Genomic DNA, 24,783 nt, shown 5'->3' with positions numbered 1-24,783 from the left:
CCTTATTAACTTCATTAGTTTGCGACTAAGTATGCCCACGAGGTCAGGTTTACACCTCAGCAGCCCGAAGCCTCTGAGGTGACAGAGCATGTGGCGGCGGGAAAACGCTGTATCCTGTGGCGGGCCAGGCGGGACCCTCGGTACCAGCCACACGCCAGTGCCACCCTGCAGCCCTCGCCTTTGCTGCCCGCATGTTCCGTCTGTGCCCGCTTTGGGGACGGGGACGGAGCACACTGCCTAGAGAGCTCGGCTCGGCTCGGCTCGGCCCGGCCCGGAGGCCCGGCGGGCTGCCCGCCCACAGCCGGGCCGGGCCGGGCCGGGCAGCCTCACCTCACGCCCGCCCAAAATGGCGTCCCGCGGGAGCCGCGCGGCGCCCTCTGCTGGGCAGCCTGAGGTAATGGCGGCCGCGAGGCTTGGCTTGGGGTACCCTGCGTTAGATGTAATGCCCTAATGTGCTCTAGGGGCTTCGCGGGGCGCGGGAGGGGGGAATTATCCAAGGACCCATAAACGAGAGGGATAAAAAAAACCCTGCGGTGTTTTCCACAGCCCCCGGGCCCTTAGCTACGACGTTACGGCAGGTCCACGCTCCAGACATGGTGCCCACGTTGCTAAAGCCCAGCCTGCATGGATCGCTTTCTCTGCACTGACCACCGATGGCCACTGCTGCCGCCTCTCAGGTATTTATCGTTTTGGGGGCTCTGAGGTGACCGGAGGCCCCTGGGGGGCAACAGAGGCTGTGACACAAGTGGGGTGGGGTGGGCGTGCCTGTGGCTCACCAACACACGGAGTCATGGCCGGTCGGAACCTCCCAAGCTGCAACCTGCAGCCATCACCACCAGCCTTCAACTCACTATACAGGGATCTGCGTCATGCCTTGGAATAGCTGTAAGGGTTTTCAAGTCAAAAGAGATTGAAAAGCACTGCTCTAAGTCATTAGGAAACACCTGACGTGCGAAAACATTCAGGCATGGGGCCACGTGGATGAGGCATTTCAACAACTAAGGGCAGCTTGTGTATCATCCACACTGATGAGTCTCTGGAAGACGGTTTGCACATGCATTCTTGGCAAAGTTAAACTCATAAAGATTACTCTGTTTGAGTGATTGCATCACCACAGGTTTCTGAGTGACTCCAAACTCAAGATGCATATTTTAAATCTCCCCTGCTGTTGCTGATAATTTGTTCCATATTTACCATATTACTTAGTACTTGCAAATGGGGTTTTTTTTAGAACATAAATGTTAATTAAGTTAGATAGCCGTAGCCACAGCAGGCCAAACTCATCTCTGACCCTCCGTGCCATTGCAATCCATGGTTTTAACATTCAGGATGAATTTAGCGATACTGACTTTCCCTCTACATTAATCCATCGTACTTGAAAAAAAATGGAGCTTTCTCTTCTGTGTAAGCTCAGATGGTAACTATTTCTGTGTTGAGCTTCGTGCTGGCATTGGGTCCTAAAGGTTTTCAAAGGATGAGGCTACTGAAACTATTACTTGTTAAAATATAAATAGGTGATGAATATATACAATTCTGGACTTATTCAAAGACCACATTTCTTATATCTGCATCTGTCAAGGTAGGATTTGGGTAAGAATGCAGGTAAAATAAAAGGCTTAATGCAACAAGCTTTTAAAACCACATTTACTCAGCTGGAGTTTTTATGGTAATATTTTTCCTTAAAGTAAATCAGTGAACTCCCACAATATCAGAAAAAGGGGCAACTCAGAAGAAAATTATCTCGTGCATAGGTCTCCTACATTCCGTAGCAATTGCATCCAGTGTCCAGTATCGCATTTTTAAAATCCATTGAATATAATTATATTTAAGGCAACATAGTTACCATTTATGAATAGAACATCCTTTACGATCTTGATGATAGCTTTCACATTGGAGCAAGTATGAAGTAAATGACATCCATGCTGTTGGGCCCACTAATGCGCAAGCTGACAAGAGATGCATTGTTTTTGTGACAGCTTTATTATTTCACTTTCAACATGTTCTATGTTATTTGCTAAAGCAGTTTACAGAAAATCAGTTCAACCAATGCTGAGAAATATTTTAGTTTTGGCAATTAATTTTAAAAACAAACTGAAGATTCATTTCAGCATCCACTGAAGCCGTGAAAGTTGGAGAGAATGCAGCTGTACTGAGCATCAGCTACCTGATTACATTCCAAGTAGGCAATAATCTAGTTTTCAGCACTCATGTTAAAAATCTCATTTGAAGTGACAAACTAATGTCTTTCACTCGTATTTTTCTTGCTAAATGTCTCCTCTATTTGTGGTTTAACCAATTATTTTAACTTTAATTCTTTGCCAAATGACCAGATTTACCACATACAGATCCATGTTAATGCATATTAATACAAGTAGTGAAGTATTTCATCCTGTTCTGGTAGTCAGACTTCAGAAAGGTTCAGAAGGATCAGTAGAGATTTATGAGAATGATTCAGGGTTTGGAAAATGTACCTTACAGCAAGATACCTAGGCAACTCTTGTAGTTAATTTAACCAAGAGGTGACTAAGAGCTATTAGCTCCTGTTCATTATGTATGTTCACGAGAAGGATGCTTCAGATTGTAAATGTGTCCTAACATTGAAAAGAAACTGCATTGTGAGATCCAGTGTCTGGGTACCGGAGCAGTCTGGGGTAGAAATAGGGAGTACAATTAACTTTTGGAGAAAATTCCTGAAGATTGACTTGCCCTTTGCACTGAACTGCCTCTCTGAATTCACGTTTCTTATTGGATGTGGAAAAAAAAAAGAAATCATTTGCCTCCCAATACCTTTTGTTAAGTAAGGAAAAGCAAAAAATGTGACTTATGATGAGCTCTAAAAGTACATTTAATGCATATGCCATGAGATACATGTACCACAGCATGTATTCCCATGAAAAATTTTAGGAGGAGCTGTGCTCTCAAAATAGTTTGTATTGGGCCCTATGCATGCATTATTCATGCGCATGCATAATTTCTGTGAAAGTTGAGGGAAATGAATAAAGATGAAGTCATTAAAAGAAAAATCAATTCAGGTGGTCACACTTCAGCCCAATATGTGTGCCCAGGGTCTGTTTTGGGTTTTTTTTTAAGGCTATGTGCAAAGTTATAAGAAAAACTGAAGAATGGATTGAACTTTGCCTCTGGAAAATGTCTCTTGTATTGGGACATTCTTTAAATTAAGAAATCTGGTGAATACTTTTTCATACTGGGTGGTACAAGGTAGTAATTCCCCTCTTTAACGTGAAATTTGTAGAAAAAGAACCAATTGTCCCCATTCCTTTATAACTTCACCACGTAAATTTGGTGTACGTATTTTCAGCATAATTTAGCTTGTCCTGCTGGTGTAACAGTTAATGTCTCCCATGCTTTAATTCATACAGGAATTATTTTGGTCTACATTGTTAACTACTCTAAATAGCCTGCACGTTAGCAGCCACTGAAATGAAGCATAGTTTTAGACTCCACGTGATGCTTAGCAGTTTATTATTAGCTTCATATTTTGTGGACTTCCATAACACAGTCACTGCCCTTTTGTAATAAAAATCAACAGCTGTGGAAAAAATGGTGCAGTTGGGCTGTACCTATTCCTCTATGGCCTTTCTGTCCCAGTCCTACTCAGCTGAGCCCTGCTGGAGAATGCAAAGAGCCCTGAGCAGTAGTGCACTAATACCTCTGTGCTGCTTAACCAGTTTGGGGAACAAGTAGGTAGTCTGATCAGTCGGGTTGTCGTCAGTCAGGAGTGAGTATTGCTCAGACGGTGACCTTGCTGTCTGTGCAGTGCCCGCGTGAGTGTGGGAGCATCTCCTCCAGCTCTTGGTGCTGACTCTGCCCCAATCTATGGCCAGAGAACTTGTCATTCCACTGAGACCTCTGGAAAGGATATTGGAAAACTATTGGCAGTGTGAGTGATCTTGACTTAAATCTTCCAGCCTGAACAAATATACAGCTGTGGCTCTAGCCTATACCCGCTAGGCTGGCAAGAAAGCATGGGTTGAAAGTGCAAATTAGTGTACTTTGAAGGTTGTTTTGGTGTGAATTGATGGGAGGCAGGCAAAAACACTTGTAGGAGCACTGAGGGTACAGAATAAATAAATTAGGACTTTGTGCATCCAGTTTTACTGGAAATGAAGTTGAGACAGAGCTTAAGTTTTTGAAAGAAGTGAAGGATACTGGAAGTTGAATGGCCCCAGGAAGAGTGTTGGTTCCAGGGGATGAACACAGGTAGGACCTGTCTTTTTGGATGCAGTTTGGCAGGAGTGAAAGTTGGCAGAGCTAAGCTGACAGCGAATGCTTTAAAAATCCCATCCTTGCCCTTTTAGTTCTCTGGGTAATACGTTCCCTTGGGCTGTGTGACTGTACACAGCAACACAACTTTAAGTACTTCCGTGCTGGTTTTAAGTATTGGCTCATGCTCTTCTTTAGTTGCTTGTAGGCAGGTTTATAAATTATCTGCTGAGGCTTATTTTGCTTATGTGATTTCTTGCAACATGCTTAAACTTAGAAGGTATTTAGTCAGTATCTTTGTCTCTTTAAAGACATTCTGCTATAATATGTCACTCTTACTGTTAGCTTTTGGGTTTCACAGAAACTCATAAAAGCCTCTTGACCAGCAGATCTGCAGTAAAGGTCTGCTTGCCCTAAAGACCGCCTGCCTGCTTGCTAACCATGTACTGTTTGTCAAGGTGCCTCTTCTCCCCTATTTCAAGTTCATCAACTGAACTTTGTTGGCAACAGTAAACAGTTAAGTAGCTAAATGTCTATTCAATGAGTGGCCTGCCAAGTTACCAATGCAAGCATATTTTTGTAAAGAAATATGCAGCTTAACTTGTGGTGGCCATTGAGAAGCTGAGCTGCAAAAACATCAACACCACAAGGACACAATATTTTTCTCCTGATTACAACATGCTCATTTATTTTGGAATTCTTATGCCAGCCGAGGACTACAGGGCAGTGACAGTAGAAGAGTTGTCCAGATGCCAAGGAAAAGAGAGAACTGTATATGTGCTCCTGTCCTGAAATGGTAGAGGGTAGGGAGAAAGGTTGGGTAATGATTTGAAAGAATACATTTCCATAAACTTTTCAAGGGAGTCCGCAGATTGCTGCCACAACAGATACCTGCAATACTTTGAAAATACGTATAAAATCCAACTGATGATTGCTAAATTCTCAGGTCTGCTTGTTCACTTTGCAGAGATCTGCAGATTAAGAACAACTTTTCTTTTAAAATTAAGATAAATTATTACCTTTCAAATTAGCTGGGAAAGCCATCACATAATAAGGTACTTGTGGTGAAAGCAATCCCTATAGCGTGTATTTCTAGGGCCTGAGATATAGTGGGTTCTAATGTCTGACTGGTTTGGCCAGGCAGCAATACAAAGAATAAACAAATAAATATAATAGAGACTTTGTTTTGTTTTATGTGGAAAACTCAAATCACCATGTCTTTCTATAGTGTATGTAGACAGGTTTTTTACCTCTTAATATGTGATCGTTTCTGTGTGGAGGCAACCTCTCCAGCACTCAGCATTATTTAAAACTTCTAGATTCACTGGCAGTTCACAGCACTGACTTCTTGAAAGAGACTGTGTTCATCAAAATGTATGGAGCACAGGCTGTACAGCCTAGTGCATAGGCTGTACAGAATTTTTTTCTGGGTCTTACCACAGTATCTGAAGTTTTTTAGGCCTTTTTTTTCTGTTTTATCTGAAAAAAAAAATTGAACATAGGTGCTGTAGCACAGGTGTGCTGAAGCAAACCAGCAGACGGTACTGTTTCATTGTCTTTTTCCTGTCATACCATCTGTTACCTCGGCTGGCTGTTTTAACTTATGCTATGAACTTTTGTGGCAGCAGGCATGCCTTTTTCTTACACATTGTACAATACCAAGCATGGTCGGTCCATGTCCAAGCTTTTAGATACTATGATAATATAAATAATAAATCCTTGAAAGGATATGGTTTTTTATCTTCCTAGTATCATCATGGGTGTGATGTCGTTTTATGGCTTGAGAACCAAGACATAGATTGGTCTACAGTCAAAATTATCAAGTATCCCCTAATTGTGGGTGTGCTTATTCAAGCCACCTAAAAGCTGATATTTCATATCAGGACTTTATATGTTCAAAGCACGGTTCCAGTTGGCTTGAATTGCAGCTGTTGTGAATGCATGCCCTGCTATGAATGGAGTCTCAACTGAGGCTGCATAGCTTAAGCATTGTCGAAAATGAGACATATACATTAAGTGGCCACCTGTGAAAAGTTTTCAGTTGCTTATATGCTACTGCACTGGGATTCTTTGGCAGAAAACAGGGAGAGGATTCATTTTTCTGTGATGATGTTCAGTTCCTGCAAGTGTTGCCTTTATTTTCTTGCAATCTTCTGCTTCATTCACTACTTAGCATCTAATTACTGTAACAAATCAGAAAGTCCTATTTCTGCAACCGTCTCCTTTCATTGCATATCCATTGTCAGGTGCACAATCAGTGAGCTCCAAAAATGAAAAAGAAAGTCCACACACTGACTATAGAAAGAAGTACACAGGGAACAAATGGCATTTGCTCAAGTAGTGAAAAGCTGTAGCATGAAGTGGGAGAACAATTCAGGGCTGTTTCTCCGCCACTAATGGCATGTGATAGAATGTGGTTCATTATCAAAAATGTGCTTCCTCCGCACGAAGGCCCTTCAGCTTCATTCATTTACATATCACACTTCTGACTGAAGGTGGTTAAGGTCCTCTATCCCCAGGACTGGTATTTGAGAAACAGTGACTATTCAGATAAAATAGAGAGAAGCCCTGCAAAAGCAACTATTACGTTACATTTCAAAGGCTGCTTCTAAACTGAATTTTGTCTGTGTAGTATTTCCTTGCTGCGAGGATTACTTTGAGAAGTTGTGCAGGGAGCAACCGGTATTTCACACACTGCACAACAGTCCCCTGTAGCTACAGTTCCTACTCTGACATGTTCGTTGCTGGTTGATAAAGCCACTGTTAGCAGCAGTGTGGAGTTTTGCCATTGCCTTTCATGCAGCTGTGATTTGGATCTCCCTTTCTAATTGATGACTAACTTCCACTGTAATGGCATCAGAAGATGCTATGAAATCCATGAGGCCCTGTGGCCTATGCCTGCCAACATGCTACTCTTACAAAAGATAGGAACCAGTCCTAAGCAGGGAAAGTGGAGCCCTCTTCTCAGTGTTGCTGTTTTGTGACCTTGGGCAGGCCAGTTCGGTACTTTGTGTGCTTTTACCTTCTCACCTTTTATCTGTGTAATCTATTGAGATGATCCGAAATTCAGACCCTGAACTGCCGTTCAACACATGCACAATGCCTACTGCAAAGGGATCCTGATTACACTGCGCTAACATTCACCTGATATATTTAGCTGAAAAAGCAAAGTGAACAACTGACAGAAGAAGCTGAACTCAACAGAATAATCACTGAGCAAGTGCTGAGTACATATAGCATGGTGCAGAAAACGTGTACCAGTTTGTCTGAAATCTGTTGGATTCTCTTCCCAATGTCTCTGATAAATCTCTTTATGACACCACAGCTGTCCTTGTATACTACTGCATACACATTCTTGACATTTTGAAAATTTTCAAAGCAGCCTTTTTCAACAAGGAGCCATTATTTTCCTACGTTCTTAGTCCATGATACAATAGTCTTATCTCCTTATACAAAACGACTTCTTTGCCCAGTGAATGATGTAGTTTGAGCCAATCAAATCAAAGTCAAGTCTCATTATAAGCGGCATCATGTGTGGCACAGCAAGGTTTTAAAGCACTATCTGGGATTTCAGAGCTCGGAGTTCAGTTTTCAGTTCTGTCACAGATTCATGCAACCACCTCTGCTCAGGTGGTGACTGGCTGCACCTGTGTCAGGAATGAACCGTGCAGCCCAGCTGGAGAACAGTCAGGCTGGCCTGGGCCTTGGATAAGAGAGTGAGACAGGGTCCTCTAGCTAACCAAACCCTGGTGTTCCCTTCCAGCTGTTCTGTATCACAGCTCAGCATCTGGCTCTTCCCTGGCACACACTGTAGTTTTGCCACTGGTTTGAGCAAGCATTCACGCTTGGGTCTGGTTCCTACCGACTTAATAAACGTGACCTACACCAGGACTGTGATTCAGTGACAGGAATCTGGAACGAAGCTGTTCTCTGAGGGTTTGTTCCTCTCAGAGGTCGGCATTCGTTGGCGCTCGGTGGCAGCATCCCTTCTCGGGATACCTGTGTGTGTGAGCACACGTACTCACGTCTGCTGCCTTTCGGTATGCTTTTTCAGCAGCTAAATAAACAGGGATCTAAGGGAATCAAGAGGCTCGATTGCTCTTTGTTGCTGTCTTTTGGAAGGCTTTGTTGCCCATTAAAATCCATGTGAGCTTTTTCTGTCACTTGCAGGCTTCTTGAATGAAGCCCTTTCCAATGTCAGGATCTAAGCTGTAGGATCAGGCTCTTACCTTGAAAATCTGTGTATTAAGCGCCTCATATCTTATCTATATAGCTGTTGAACTAATCAATAAACACTCTACCAGTTACATTTATCCTCCTAAGCTGAGGGATCACGCACCACTGGCATTGAAAAGGCTGAATGATTTGCCCCGGTTCATGCTTTTGAATAAAATTGACAGCTATGAGATGGAAATGTTCAGCTCTTTTTTTAATTTGCTGCAGGAAAGATTTATCAGACAGAGGTGAAGTCTTTGACCCAGTTTTGTCCTGCTGGGGTCCCTCTGAACGCCTTTACAAGCTACAGAGGGAAAGGAGGAGTCCCAAGCACTGATATTTTCAGGTATCTCTTACTCTCCCAGTTAACAGCCGCGATACCCTAGCGAGCCAGTGGGGTTTTAGGGTACCACGCTGGCTCTGCGTTGCAGCCTGAGCAGAGCTTTTGCAGGGCTGGTCAGAGATTGCTGCAGAACAGGACTCGGGGCGTGCTGCCCCCCAGCCGGGAGGGCCCAGGGGAAGGCCGGGCACCTCGAGGTGCCACATCCACTCGCAAGGAGCAGTCAGGGAGGAGAGGAGCCCTCAGGATGCTGCTGAATGAGGAGCCTGAACGGCTCCGCCGGCTCCAGGGGCAGCTCAGGGGGACCCTCGCTGGGGGGAAGCGCGGGATGGGACGGGGGCTGGCGGGGCCGGCAGGCCCAGCCGGGAGGGCTGAGTTCGGCCCAGCCGAGGGCTGTGCTCCACGCAGGGTGCCGGCGGTCCGCGGGCCTGGGGGCAGGGCGGCTGTCTATTTTTAGTGAGGGTTTTATAGAGTGGATCCCTGCGGTCTGGCTCCACACTGAAATATTGTCCTAGTCTCAATGACATAAACACAGGGCCAGCCTGTGATCCTGGCGCCAGCTTCAGCTTAGGGAATGTGAATGAAAGTACCAGTGGGGTCCAGGCAAGAAGGAGAAGAAAAAAATCCCAACTGTAATTACAAATAAATCCCAAACCCTTTCACTCTCATGGCTCACTTAGTACAGCAAATAGCCTCTGATTCTCTACAAATAAGTCCCAGCTTAGTTACTGACAGATCTACCAAGAGGCAGTTAATGGAATAATGACTAAGGGAAGCTTAGGGTAATTTACAAACGGTTCCCAGTGTTGGAGGGTGATTGCCCCCACCTCGCTCCCCGCCCTGCTCCCTTCAGGTCCTGCAGCAGTAAGCCACTGGGCAAGGCCTAAGCCTAGGCACACAAGGGCCCTCAGGCTGGTGGGGGAAGGATGCTTATTTATTTATTTATTTATTTAAGAGATCTAACACAGAATGATGATAGGCAGACTCCGATATCTGGAGCTGAATTGTCCCCCTGGAGAGAGTGACTTAAGTTAGGGTCTGCAAAGCAAGGTTATTCCTACCTTCTTTTTTGATGAGAAAAGTGGGGAGAGCTTAAGTGAAAGTGGCATAAAAAGCCATCTCTGCCATGAGACACTTTAAATGCAGCAGTGTTCCTTTTGCTTCTTTTTCTGTTACAAAGGCATGTCTTTTCTTTGAATCCCTTGTCCAGGTCTGTTTCAATACCTAATATTTGAGTTGAAGTGCTCACTTTGCTTACAGAAGTTAACCTTCATGTTCAAAGTATGGAGAACTGTTGTGGAACTTCCACAGTGGTCAGGGCAATGCTCTTTTTTGTTTGGTTTTGATTTTTTTGTAAATAAAAACAGAACAGTGTTGCAAAGACACATTATCCTATCAAGAATGGGAGTAATGGAAAGGCTGTTCCTACATGGGAACAATTGCACATGCATGCATACACACACAGTTGCGCACACACACGTAGAGAGAGAGAACAAATCCAAATAATAGTTAAAATATATGCCATTGTGTCTGGCATCTTATTGAACTGCTGATGTGTTTATTATAAAAACAAGTACTTTAAAAGGTGATGTGGCTTCAAAAGGCACGCTAAACAGCAAGGATACTCAATTGAAGTGTCATTATTTCAATCTTGCTTGAAAGAAAATGATCCTAAGACCAAGGTGTATGCAGGAAAGTCTAGCTGATTGTTAGTCCTGTGATGGGTTGTTTCTTCTTACTGTGCCATCTTAGACTTTCCAAGTATCTGTATTAAAAGGAGGAGGGCAATAGTCACCTGTTAATATTTTTTAATGAAAAAAAAAAACCCAAAGTCCTTACTCAGGCTTATCAAAGGAAGTTTACTATACATAAGCAATGCTTTGCTGTAAGCAAAGTAGTAATTTGTGACCACTTCTTCCTTTGCTGTGGAGGTGTTTGCTGTGGGGTTGTTTGTCTCACATTCCTACTATACCCTGCTATACCCTGTGTCAATTCTCTTTTGGAGATGGTGGTGTTGTGCGATGTTGCTCTATACCCAAGAATGGCTCTAAAAGCTTTTAACTCTATCCTGTAATTGATGTGTTGTGTAAACTGCAGTAAAGGAAGGATATTAAAAAAAAGGGCGGGGGGGAACAACATATTTAATGAGGATGAGTAAACACACCCAAGATGTAACTGTAGATATAAGAAAAATAAAAGCAGCTGGGGGGCTTCTGAGACATTGTTTGTCTTGAAAGTGATGAGAAGAGGCACCATCAAAAGACTTGTTTTACTACAGTCATGCTTCATTATGAGGAAGGAGAGTGTGGGGAAGGGGAGGGGTGGGGGTTTCCTACGTGACCAGGTTGCCAGAAGAGAGAACCTAACTCGTTTGCATGGCCTAATTAATCCCTGAACCCAGTCAAAGCCTGAGTCAGAGGGAGAGAGCAAATGTCAGATCTGTGTCTGGGAAGCCTAGATTCATTATTTTACTCGCCTGGGTCCCTTTGCCTTCATAGGCAAAGACTTGAAACTCCCAAGCCAAAGAAACACAACCCAGAGATTCATAGTGAACATGAGCAGGTTTGGAAGCAGTCTCCTTTGTGTCTGTTTCTGTATCTGAATTAATCCCATACCCCCATGTGTGTGTGTCTGTTTCATCATTTGTGAGAGAAAGGGGAAATCATTCCATTTGCCACTAAAGGTACAAGTTTCTTTGAAAAGTATCCTATTGAACATACAGCTTTTCACAGCCAGCCCAGTCACTGTGAGTTTGTATTTTGTGACATTTTGTAGTGGCTGCAAAGATAATGCTATGCACACAACTCTGGCAGATCATTGTGGTCTACTTCTTTTTGAAGAGCTCAGATTCCCTAAAGGGATAAAGCATAAGAAGCAGAAAAGAAGTGATAAAAACAAAATGCTGGGGAAAGATGCACAGTTTAATCTTTTTCTAGTTATTAGAACTCCTTCATCCTTGCAGATTTTCTAGCCAGAGCAAATTTTAAGAATGTCTAATAAAGCAGTAGTTCTGAATTTTTTGACCTTCCTCTGCTGCATTTATTCTTGAGGCAAAACTGTAGTCAGGAGTTATTTTATATATCAGGCTAAATTCTGCGATGTTATTACCCTGTAGCCAAAATACTTCTTGTGAGCACAAAGTCCAGCCACTCTAGATTTGGTCCAGGGTTTCTCGGTTAGATATATTTGTGATCCTGCTCCCCCTGGCTCCCTGTTCAGGATTAGACCCTGCCTTTGGGATTTTGTGCTTCCACACAACCCATAAGTCTCTCAGAACATTCTGCCCCAGCATCTGAGGCAACATTTACTGAGTGCAGGGGACCTGGGGGCTCAGGACTTCGTTGACAGCAGTACTTTTAAAATAACTTTAATTTTCCTTCATTCATAACCAACAGGCTAAATATGATGTAATCGGATTTATTTTTTCCTCTTCACCCCCACTGGAGCCAGGAAAATGAAGTAGTTGAGAGAAAAGGGGTTGTCATTTTCAGTCAAGCAGCCATTCATCACGTAGCATTAGACAATTAGCAATAAAACATTTGAAGGGCTCCATTGGTGCTAAAAGGGCAAAGGGGTCTTTTTAAATATCAGAGGTGGGAAATGTTATGTATCAGGGTTATTCAGTAGCTGGCATCAATGAATTACTCACATGCACACAGGGCTTGATTGGGGGGTTGCTGTATTTTTCGCTTCATTGAATCTCTGTCACTCAGTTGTCTTTAGTGTTTTATAAAAAAGGAATAATAAAAACGTGGTTTATCTCAATAGATGTTTATCTTAATAAGCAGGCTGGCAAAAAAAGGATAAATACATTCCTGCTTGTCATGTGTGTATGTATGTAATATATGCTGCTACAGGGAGTTTGTTTGGATAAACAACGTTGCCTGTGTGGAAATTCAGATCCCTGTCAGGAGCCATTGCTTGTAAATATAAGTGTCATTTTTTAACATAAAAAATGCCTTGGTTTTTGTTTCATCTTTGCCAATTCTCCCACTGGCCTCTCTCTCCATAACGAATAGGTCTGCAAACTGTGAGACACTCAACCGGCTCTGGCCTCTTCTCTTGACTGCTGAGATGTTAGTATTTGGCACAAAAAATAGGATGGTTAGGTGGGGTAGAGGAGGGGGAGGATTTAGAAGAACTTTGGGTTTCCTCTGTTGCAAACCTTTTGCGCGAATAAATAAATAAATAAATAAAACTAATTCCTCCAAGAGGGGTTGCAGCCAAGAAAACTCTGTTCTGAGAGATTCAGATTTACGGTAGAAGACACTGCTGAGAGAAAAAGCAAGAAACAGAGACAGTGGATTTCCACCTCCCATGATATATAGAGCCAAGGGGAGGTATAAATACCCGTCACTTCCCGGACCTTCTTTTAAAAAAAAAGACAAACACCCAGGATCCTGTCTCTGGCTGGCTTGCAGCAAGGCGCCCTCATAAAAGCTAAGATAAACAGTTTATCAGCAGATGAATGCACAAGCTCCGTTCTAAAGACAAAAGTCTATACCTTAGGAAAAATGCAGGAGCAAGAGGAGAGCGGACTGAGAATCAAAGAGGCACAGTATTTTAGGAGCAAGAATTACACGAAATGAGAAAAATAGAGCAATTCTTTAAGGACGTTGCAAGATTTTATTCCCTTCTTTTATAGCCTTCTCTTTTTTTTTCTTTGCTTGTCTTTTTTTTTTAAGGCAATGGATACATCTCTACGTGTAGCTGTACTTAAAGACTAAGAAATAACTTGTTTTATTTGGAGGGTCTCCTTTTTTTTTTTTGCTTTTTTTCATTGCTTTAATCCATCAGTCATCTTAGGATTTACTCCACTATAAAACATTCATCCCAGAGCTTAGTTTCAAAATATATTATTTATACATCATTTATCACTGCAGATACAGGATCTTGGCCAAATGTGTCCTCCCCTGTCTCCATTCTGTTGGGATTTCAAGGTAGAACTTTGCTCTCTCAAAAAATGTTTACCTTCCAAAGTATGTGATTCATAACTGTTTTCTTTCAGAGCAGCTGATCACCTGCTAACATTGTGTAGTCTGTTAACGCAATCCTTATTCTGTGGCCCTTTCTGTGAATCAGGAAAGGGGCAGGGAAATGGATGAGGCACCTTGAGACGCAGCACCACATTTCAAAGGTCCAGCAAGATCTCCCTGAATCTTTCCAGACTAAAGAATATAGCTTGAAAGCAGTAGAACACTAATTTTCTACCTGTGGTGCATAGATTCCTGGGTGAGGTCATACATGACCTTTGATAGCTAATAATGTAGATTGGGTAGATTGTCATGTGGCAAATATGAACTATGTAAAATGTCTGAAAGCTGTGCATCTCCTTTAGAATTTCTTCAGGGATTCACAGTTTAAAAAAAGGTAGAAAATTAATCCATAAGAAGTTCCTTACAAAATGTCTAGGTGTGTGACCAAGGAAGAGGGAGCTGGTCTAGCAGCTCACTAAGACCTAAGACTAAAATTTAGGTGATTTTAATTCAGTTGTCTGCTCTATCAATCACAGCTTTCCTCTATAATTTTAGTAAAACACTGCACTCTCCCCTCTGCATCGATACAGATTTACCGGTAGCATCTAATCAAACGCTCCAACATCTCTGTGAAAGAGGCAAGGATTATCATTCCTGCTCTACAAATAAGGAAAGCACAAAGCTATGAAATGTGTTGCCCAAAGCCATATGAGACATTTGCATGAGAGCTGTGCAGAGGACTCACTTGGTTATGTTGTTGGTTTTCCTTTCTTTAACAAACAATCATTGTTTCATGCCAATGGATTTTAAAAATAAGAAGTGAAAGGCAATGAGATTATGAATGAGATAATGATTTAAATAATCTTTAAGTGTAAGGGAAACAAGAATAGTTGTAAGGAAGCCTCCCCTCCTAAGGAAGGTACAGCCCTTCCAAGCACATCTGGCATAGTCCTTCTTCATCCCAGTTTTGTAGTGCTTTATTGCTTTCTGTGAGATTCCCCATGTTTTAGAGTGGTGCATGCATCGAGCTTGAGATCATTGCTCGTAGACCAGACTGATTCGACACCACGGGCTGAATTTAGTGGGATGTCCCTGAGCACTGGGTTGGGTGAAAGTAGGTCAGGCCATTTTCTGTTAGTAGATTTGATGGGAAACAAATCTATTCTGAATTCTTTCTGTGCATCCTTGCTGTTGTGGACTGAAATCAGATCCTTACATAATGTGTTTTCAGAGCTGTGCCTCCAGAGTCATAAGCAGAGCAGTGCAGGCTGCATACCTCTTCTCTCCTCATCAGAGGTGTGACCTGCAGAGTGGCATCTTACTCTCACCCACATTGGCTTCCTGTGTGCCTTGAAGGTTGTATTTGCTTTGTCTACTGAAAAAACACATTTTTACTACTGACAGCACTCCAGAACCAATAAAGCTGAGGCGAAGGGAGTTGTTTTCTCTGCTGTTTCATGCACCCTTGCCAGTAGAGTGACCAGCTAAGGCCCCTATGAGCTGCTGGCCTCTCTCCCTACCCCAGGAAGGGCTGGCATCATACACGGACCCTGGATCAGGCCCTTTACATCCAGGTTTCATTTACTGCTGTTCTCAGCAAACCCTGAAATAAATCAGTTTGATGGGAATCCAAATCTTTTTTCCCTCTGACCCAGAGGCTTCTGGCAGAGCTGTTACTGGCAGGTCTTCCCCAGTCCTGCTATCAGCCACTCCACCAAGAAATTCTTGGGCCACAAGTGACTTCTGTCACTTCTGCATCCCTCGAGCTTTCATGGCCTTGCCAGGAGCCTGGTGCACCCGAGGCGAACGCCTGCACTTGAGGAATTACCGAACCCCAGCCTGCTCTGCTCAGAACAAATCTCTGTACCTTAAAGAGGCAGTCCATCTGAACCAGCCTCATTCCAGAAAACATTTCCTCCTGCAGGTAACTCAGTTCAGGAGAGAGAGGTCTTTGAGTGCTTGCTTAGGATCACAGTTTTGAATGTAGAATCTTAAACACACAGCTGGCATGAAATAGACAGGACATAGGCCTTACAGGCTTTATCTTTAGACTTAGAGACTGGTAGGTAGTTAAAGAATTGTTTTCAAATACCAGTTGAGTAAAACTGAATTTATTATTAAGAAATACAGGACATTAGGTGTAACTTCTGAATTTTTGCTTTCTGTTCGAAACACTATTATTTTAACCTAGTATTGTTATTTGTGCCTTTGTTTTTAAACAAGGTGGTTTAAAAGTGAATTCAAAAATATTTGCAGCGACTTGCAGGTGACTTACTGGCTGGAGGTAGGAACACAGTGAGGAAAGAGAGAGAAAGAGACAGACAGGCACCCCAAAAAAAACATTAACACCTTGCTAGGATTCGTCAGCCATCCTCACAACTGCTCCCTCCTGCAACTAGTCACGTCAACCCTTCCCAGAACCAGTGGATCAGCCGATGAGCTTTAAGTGCGGGCTTAGCTCCTGTGTGTCAAGAAACACTTTGTCCTGCAGGGTGGGCAAAAATGTGGAGTGTGTATGAATAAAGGAGGGATGAGTAAACCCTCCCCAGCTCAGCTCAGTGACAGAGGAACAGCTTCTATAGGCTAAATCCCAGGAGGCAGGAGCGGAACTGTGGCATGAACAGGCCAGGAATTCGGTGAGAACCTGAGCCAGAAGCAGCTTGTGTCTGAGCTCACTCACTGGCTCTGTGCAGACCTTAGCATCTCCATGTCCTACTCATATTCAGGTCAGCATCAAAGTCATATCCATTTAAGTCCTAAATTCAGCAGAATGTCTGTCTTCCATTCCTGATAAGCTTGTACTCCTTGAATTTTGGGGAATTTTATTTTGAAAGATAAGAGGTGTGGCTTCTCACTCACTTCCAGGGACAACTTGTATGCCAAGTTTCAGCGATGAAAGTTTATCAGGTTCTAGATGAAGGTAGAGACCTAAACTTCCAGGTGAAAAAAATATCTAATAAAACTCTAGCAGATCCTTAACTGACACTATAGTAGCAAGTGTCACTGTGAGGTTCCTTTTACAGTGTAGAGCTAGGGTCAGTTTTCCATCTTTTTCATGTCCTTTATTTCAGTTATGTATTCTTTATAAAATGCCCTCCACGCTCAGGAATAAAGCAAAATAAGAGTTGTTTTAAATTCAACTCAAGGAGTGAAAGTAGTTGAAAAAATACAGTTAGTTTTTAGAAAAAACACTAAACCCGGGTAACACGATCTGTGTATTACTTTCATAATGAACCTAAATTTGCAGGTTAACATTTACACAAATGCATAAATAATTTAGGTGGAATGGCTAAGCTTCAGTCCCATTAAACTTAGGCTCCTAAGTGCCTAAATAGCCTGCAGGAATGGGATTCAAGCACTTCAGGAAATTTTACTCAAACCGTAATAGACCGTTCGCCTCCCCTTACAGCACGCTGCCCGCCGTGCCTTGCGAGTGCTCTTTGTGAGACAGTAATTCTGCAATGGAAGTAGCATTAAGTATCAATTTTTTTCCATTGTTTTATGTGTTTGCTATTGAGGTAGACTCGCCCTCTCTTCTGTATGGACTGGGGGCATAACTGGAAATGGTGTTTCTGACGGCGAAGTCCGAGAGAGCTCCCTAGGAAAATGCTAAGTGCGCGCTCAGAGGACGGCAGCGGAGCCTCGCAGCCTGCGGGAGCGATCGGCCGTGGGAGCGGAGCTCGGGGGACCTCAGGCTCCGTGCGGAGGGTCTCGCTGGGCGGTCGCCTCCGCGGTCTGTCTGAGCACTGTCCGCAGGAGCCGCCTCCTCCTCCCAGCCCGCAGAGGTTTTGCACGCCGTTGTTTCGGCCCGCCTTCACCGGCACGGCGCGGGGAGTCGATCCCGGGGGTTTCTCCGGCCCCCCGAAAACGCGACGGCCTTTCCGCCGCCTCCCGCTCTCCCCGTGCCCACCGCCCGCCCGCGGGCAGCCGCCGGCCCCGGCCCCGGCCGCGGCCCCCGCCTCGGCCCGGCCCGCGGCGCGGCGCCGCCAGCAGAGGGCTCGCTCCGCCCGGGAAGGCGGCCGGCGGCTGCCGCGCGGCGCCGGGGCCGCGGCTGGGCGCGGGCAGAGGAGGTGTCTGCCGCGGGCGGGCGAGCGGCCAGGCGGGCGCGGCGGGCAGTGCATCGCGGGCCCATGTGCGGAGCCGGGCGAGCAGCCCCCAGCGGCCGGGGAGCGCGGGCGGCCACGGGAGAGCCGGCGCGGAAGCCTGCGCGCCGCGGGGCGCGCCGCCGCCCTCCGCGGGCGGGCGGGCCGCGCTCCTGCGCGGGGCGAGCGGGAGAGGCCGCGCTCCGCCGCCGCGCCGGCTGCGCCCATGGGCTGAGCGGCGCCGCGGAGCGCGGCGGCCAGGCCGAGCGAGGAGCCGCCGCCGGCGGCCGGAGGAGCGGGCCGGCGGGGCGGGCCGGCCGGCGGCCGCCCCGGCGAGAGCAGCATCTCCCGAGGCGCGGCGGGCTCGCGTGAGCGGCGGCGTGCGGAAGGCGGGGGGAGGCAGCGGCGGCTCCCGCCTCAGCCTTCCCCACCAGAGGGTGTCTGCTGGTGGGAAGGGGGAAGCCGCGCTCTCCTGGACTTTTGTGGGAGTGGGGGTTGCGTTGTGTGTGGGGGTTTTTTTTTTTTTTAAGGGGGGTGGGGTGGGTTAGAAGAGAGTCTGTGGTTTCCATGGAGATGAAGCTGAAAGTGCAGGAAATTTAAAGGCTTTGGGTCCTTGCAAAGCAGACAAACTGGTGCCAACGTGCGTGGCTGCTGTTGCTGCTGAGGAGGCTGCTTTGCAAACGGCGGAGAGGAGCGGGGAGGAAGAATCGGCAGCAACTTCTTCCACACGCACGGGCAGACGACGAGGAGCAGCGGCGGCAAGCCGAATTTGCAACAAAAAGAGGCATCTCCCTTTCCCGGGCAGGGTGAAAAGAAGCAGCAGCAGCAGCAGCAGCAGCAGAATTTTGGAGCCGCTCCACCAGGAGAAATTTTATAGAGAAGCCTGCAAGAGAGAGTGTTTGCAGGGGGCTTGTTCTCCGGGCTTATTAGGGGGCTGTCTTTGCTGGTGGTGCGGGGAGTGGAGGTGATCCCCCTTAAAGACAAGCTATTTTGGATATCCCCGTACAAGTTTTCTGATGTATTTGCTTGCACCTTCTTCCCCTGCTGTTTGGTGAACCCAGCCCCCCTCTCCCCCCCCCAGCGGTCTCCCAAGGATGGATCATTCCCAGTGCCTTGTGACTATATACGCCTTGGTGGTTCTGCTGGGTCTCCGGCTAGAGCAGGGCGCCTGCCAGCACTATCTGCACATCCGACCGGCTCCCAGCGACAACTTGCCCTTGGTGGATCTAATCGAGCACCCGGACCCTATCTTTGACCCCAAGGAGAAGGATCTTAACGAGACCTTGCTAAGGAACCTCATGGGCGGACACTTCGACCCTAACTTTATGGCTATTTCCTTGCCCGAGGACCGGCTTGGAGTGGACGATCTAGCTGAGCTGGACTTGCTGCTCAGGCAGAGACCCTCGGGAGCGATGCCCAGCGAAATCAAAGGGCTGGAGTTTTACGACGGGCTGCAGCCGGGCAAGAAGCACAGGCTGAGCAAGAAGCTGCGCAGGAAGCTGCAGATGTGGCTCTGGTCCCAGACCTTCTGCCCGGTCCTATACACGTGGAACGATCTCGGCAGCCGCTTTTGGCCCCGGTACGTCAAAGTGGGCAGCTGCTACAGTAAAAGGTCTTGTTCGGTCCCAGAAGGCATGGTTTGCAAACCTGCCAAGTCCGTGCATTTAACGATCCTGAGGTGGAGGTGCCAGCGTCGGGGAGGGCAGAGGTGCACATGGATACCCATCCAGTACCCCATCATTTCGGAGTGCAAGTGCTCCTGCTAGGGCTTGCACTTACCTTTTCTCGCCCCCTTCTCCAGCGGACTCACGTGGACCTTTGCTGCAACAAAAATAAAAGACATTTGCTTTCTGGTTAACGTTGTAATGCACTGTAACGTGTAGGAGAATGTATATTGTGTGTATATATGGCACCGTTTTAATATACTATTAAAAGGTCAGTATTATACGTGAAATAATCAGCGTCTACTGTATTTTTAAGACTATTACCCTGATCGTTGCTAATGTATCTTTTTTTTTTTTTTTGGTATTTATATTCCAGAGAGAAGTTGCTTCGCTTTGGCGAAGTAGGGGTTTTGTTGTTTGTTTTTTGTTTGTTGTTTTTTTTTTAATAAAAGGATTAAAAAATACAAACCAAACTTTTTGATAAGAAAACGTTTTAAAGCTATTTTCCATTATTCGGAAAGCGTGTGTGTGAGTTTTTTTCTTTTTCCTTATGGACTTTAGATTTAAAATAAAAATGAATAAACGCCTAGAGCACAATGTTATTGTAAATAGAGAGAACAGTTTGAATGACTTAATCCTATGTAAATGAAGAGTATCTGCTATTTATTCTTTATATCCTTGTAGTAAAAGTGCAGTGCAGAATTAAAGTCAACCACTAAAACACGAGCCGTTTGGATTCTGTTTGCTTTTTGGTTTGGCCACCTTCGGGGGGGCTTTCTTCTCTCTCCTCCTCGTTCTCCACGCTCAGCAGGACGTTTCGTGGTGGCGCGGGGGGGTGGGAACCTGCTCACGACTCTCTTAGAAGGCAATCTTTGGCACCTACACCACAGGAGTGCCCCGGGGATCCGGCCCCGCGTGTGGGGCCGGCGAGGAGCGGCCGGGGGGGTGGGGGGGTCCCCGCCGGCCCCGCGCTGCGCTGTCCCCCCGCGGAGCCGCTCACCCACTGCCGCGCAGGCAGGGCGCGCTCGGTGGCAGCTGGTTTGGGATTTTTTTTTTTTTTTTTTTTAACCGCTTGACATTTCATTTACAACGGGACACGTGTCTTTCACACCTACCATTGTGGTGGGACACTGCTGAAACTTGACCCTTGGGCTTTGGGGGTTTTCAGCGCAGACACGTTATTAGCCTGATCCTATGACAGCCTCGCACACCCTCCCTGCCCGGCCGCAGTCGCCCCTCGCAGCCCGGTTAACTCTTTGGGCTCCCGCCAGCCCCCGGCCGATCGCTCCGCTGACGGGCCGCCCCGGGGCTGCGCTGCCCAGGGACGGGCCCCCCCCACCGCCCTCCGCCCCGTTCCCCCGGGCAGGGCGGGGAGCACGGGGCTCCCCCGCGCCCGGGGCCGCCGCAGCCCCGGAGGTGCCCGACGTCCCGCAGCCGCCCTCTTCCCCCGGCCCGCCTTCCGCGGGGCCCGCGGCGCCGCTCCCCCCCCTCCCCGGCCGCCGGCTCCAGCGCTGCCCGCCCCCAGCGCGGAACAGCCTGCGGGGCTCCGCTCCGGCCCCCGCGCTCGGCTCTCCGCGCCGGGGAGCGGGGCAGCGGCGGCGGGGAGCGTCCCCGGCCCGCGGGGCGCGTAACTGTCCCGCGGCTCTGTAAGGACCCGTCGCAATTAACGAAGTATTTGAGTTTTACGTGCCGGGAGACCCGACGGTTAGTATCTCGTAGATACCAACTGCAAAAACAAACTTTCCACGTGTTCTTCAAAGGCTCCCTGACAGCGCAGAAAGCCTTTTCCTTATTTATCTTGGAATCAAAAAACTTTTTTTTTTTCCCCAAACTCTGAGGGAATCTATGCTAATTATTTTAAAGCCGCGGGTCTTTCATTGACACAACCCAGCCCTGCTTTCTCTAACGTTTAGTTCGCCTATCTCCGAATGCATATTCATTCCCTCTCTCACTCTTTCGGTGCGTTTTACCACCCGTCTCTTCGCTTCTAATTTCAATAGTTTGGGGGGAAAAAAAAAAAAATCAGATCTTGGGACATTTAGGGTATTCATTAACCTAGTGAAGAGGAACAGAGGCATTATTACTCACATAGAAGGCACCCTGCCCCCATGTCTATCTAAGGGTTCATTGTAAAAGGATTAAAAGTTAAAGACCTTCATCTTATGATTCTTTCATTTAATCTTCGTGGCGCCTGAAAGACATGCTGGATGGATGATCACATTTAAAATATTCCTAATGTCGGCTACCTTAGGACTCCAGGCAGGGCAAACAAACGTAATTTATTTCTAGAAGAAAGGGTATATTGAGATGTTTAAGTTTATGAACCACCATTACCATGTATATTTGTTAGGTTCTGACAAATACCCAAATAACATTAAAATCAGCCATTCATCACATATGAATTTATGCAAAACCTTCTATGCCTGGGGCCAATATTTTTTTAGACAGAGTTTCACTTGCAAAAAAAAAAAAAGTTTATTTAAAAAAAAAAGCCAAAAGCAAGAGTTTTTCATGACTGGTAAACACGAGAATTATGTGAACAGAAACTATTTCATGCTGGGATGGCAGCCAGGGACTCGGGAATGTCAACAAAAGTTCTCCGAAGGTTGAAAATGTCACTGGATTACAATACAAGGTCCTTTGCCCCATTAGCAAACTTTACTAAAGTTATATTCCCACTACTTAGCGAGGGGACTCACCCAGTGATTTATCTGTCTGTGATCCAAGAATGGGGCAAATAGAGGCTTCATCTGGAAACCACCTCTGACTGTTTGCTTAAAGATTTTGGATTTTTCTGTGTGTGCAGAGATGTGTGTGTATTTGTGAGTGTCATGTGAGTGTAAAATAAGTGTGTTGTTAATATAGTCTAAACAGCTATCGCCGCATCTGTCTTATTTTTAATCTGATAGTCATTGTAATCAGTAAGACATATGTACATACATGCTTTCTCAACTAATAACGCCCTGTTACTAATAAATTTACAAGAATATTTTGGGTTAAAAAAATCAAGTTTCACCATCCACAAGGCCCGTGATTTTTTTTAAATAAATAACTAAATTTTGTCAGCTGGTAGAGCAAAAATAAACTAGTAGTTTTCACTGTTGTTTCTGGTCAGGTTCACTTTCTGGTCCTCCTGCCCTAGTGTTGAAATGTTTGGCTTGTAGTGGAAGTGTTTCAAGCCAAACAAATAAAATATCTTTCTGATGAATGTTTCTATGCAAATCTTTTTAATATGAGATTTTGTAATATGTTTTTAAAGCAAAATTGAATTATGGCTCTTTTAAATTGAAATCAATTCATAACACAGCCAATTTTTGTTTGCTGATCTTTGTAGTGGCATCATAAGACCTCACAGAGACCACTGTGGGGAAGAAATAAGAAGGGAAAGGTTAAAAGTTTGCTTTTGGTTACTCTTCAGTTTCTTCTTCTGCAATTTTAGTGTCTTAAAGCACAATATTGAAAATTTAAATCCATTTCTACCTCTCCCATAGACTGCGTAACCTCAGTTCAGTCACTTAACCTATGTGCTGCTGTTCCTTATGAGTACAGGACTTCGTCTACTTTGTCAGCGTAGACAGTCTTTATCTAGAATAATTTGTTCTCTCACACCATGTGTTTATTCAAAATCTAGTAATGTTAAGGCCCAGTGTTCAAGGGGGGTTCTTTGATGGTATTGGATTTAGCATCCGAGCCATTATTTTTGCCAGTGCAGAACAGTATCTTATGTAGCATTCTCAAATGTTTTGTACTTCTGTTTATCAGGAAAAGCATGTGACTTTCAATGAAAGCTGTGATGTTGTAGGCTAATTTGAAAGTGCTAAGAGTAACACAGTTGATAAAAGGATAAAAAAAGTAGACCGAAGTGGTCCAAATGTTTGTAATAAGCTCATTCAAAATTAGTCCAGGTAGGGTGAAGAAAAAGAACCAACTGGGAAAACTTTGTTACCCATCCCATTAAAGTGTGGTGTCCTCATATGCGTACTTAACTGAAAAAATATGTTTGATTCATTTTATCCTTTTCAAAATACTACCACAAAGGTAAATTCTTGAGATTGCATGAGTGCATGATGGAGTCATCACAAAAATAACCACAGCTAGAAATTAGAGCAGTAGTGTTTGTATAAATACCGGAGAAGTTTTTCCTCTTCCATAGTTTTAATAGAGAAATAATCTCAATTTAGTAACGTCAACAGCTGTTAAAAAAATCCCTAGCACTTCACCTTACTTGGGTTGTGTTATATAAATGTAATCTGCACCATGTTGGCTGGATCTTGGATCCATTAAAAAGAAGATATTCCAGCTCGGAGATTTGCCAGGAATCTTCACTGAAAGTTGAAATAAATATAATGACGTCATCATATAATATAACATCATAGCTTTCAAGGTAAGCCAAACCAAAGGTATGTTGGCAGGGGAATGCTGCCACCTGGTAGATCCATGCTAGGAATAGATACGATACTCTCATCCAGTGGGGAGGAGAATAGCCACACTCTTCCTGGAGTGCCCACAAGGATCCTGCAGTCTTTCTGTGCGTGCAGGTCCTCTGGGAGTCTTACTACACGCGAGAGCTGCAGAATCTGTGTCAATGCTCTCTTTTAAGAGAGCAGCTACAGCAAATTTGAAGAGACCCTTTCATTCCCTCTTCCTTGCTCCCAGACCAAGCAAGAAGCTCCAATGGTTAAAAGGAAGGGAATGAATACATTCACTTGAAACAACTGTTGGAATGGTTCAGAGGGGAACAGAAATATTCAGCAATCAACATGAAAGACTCTAAATCCTTAGAGGTGTTATTGCAGGATCAGCAGCTTACAGCCCTCTTTCGTGAAGGCTGAGTACCGATGTATTACTGTTAAGTCTCCTGCAGCTAGTTCTCTGTGGGGAAAAGCAGCTGCTCTATGTGATGTGCTTTCTGAAGAGTCTGAGAGAAGAGATACTGGAAGAGAAATCTGCATGGGTATAACGTCACAGTGAGTCACTTTTCTCTGCTGAACTGGAGGACAGGAGCTGCAGGGATGGCATTATTTCGGCTCTTAACTCTTTAGGTGGATAGTTTACACGGAAACCAGCTGAGAACAGATGCTCTGGGGCTCACTGGTTGTACCTTCTGCCCTCTCCAGGGGTACATTTATGCTGCCATTATGCATGGTTCTGAGCCAACGCTCAAGCTCAAGACCAGACCAACCTGTGTGTGCACTTAAGGCCCGGTCAGCCTGCAGATGTCCCGGACAGCTTAGCAGCCGTCCCTGTGAGGGCTCTGGCAGTGTGCGGGTGCTCCTGTGCAA

The 24,783-nt window shown here is 45.3% G+C and overlaps 1 protein-coding gene across 1 annotated transcript; it reads left to right on the top strand.

Annotated features, from left to right (window-relative positions):
• The first annotated feature begins 18,078 nt into the window (after positions 1-18,078).
• NOG (noggin) lies at positions 18,079-20,227 on the top strand. Its single transcript, XM_052809010.1, has one exon. The coding sequence runs from the start codon at positions 18,932-18,934 to the stop codon at positions 19,601-19,603; it is 672 nt and encodes a 223-aa protein (XP_052664970.1). The 5' UTR covers positions 18,079-18,931; the 3' UTR covers positions 19,604-20,227.
• The last annotated feature ends 4,556 nt before the right edge of the window (positions 20,228-24,783 follow it).

The sequence above is a fragment of the Harpia harpyja genome, chromosome 14 (genome assembly GCF_026419915.1).
Source record: "Harpia harpyja isolate bHarHar1 chromosome 14, bHarHar1 primary haplotype, whole genome shotgun sequence".
Classification (NCBI taxonomy): domain Eukaryota; kingdom Metazoa; phylum Chordata; class Aves; order Accipitriformes; family Accipitridae; genus Harpia; species Harpia harpyja.
Note: the sequence above shows the minus strand (reverse complement) of the source record. Positions and strands in the feature narration are given on the sequence as shown.

Coding starts and splice junctions, on each gene's coding strand:
- NOG (XM_052809010.1), top strand. CDS start 18,932: ATGGATCATTCCCAGTGCCTTGTGACTATATACGCCTTGGTGGTTCTG.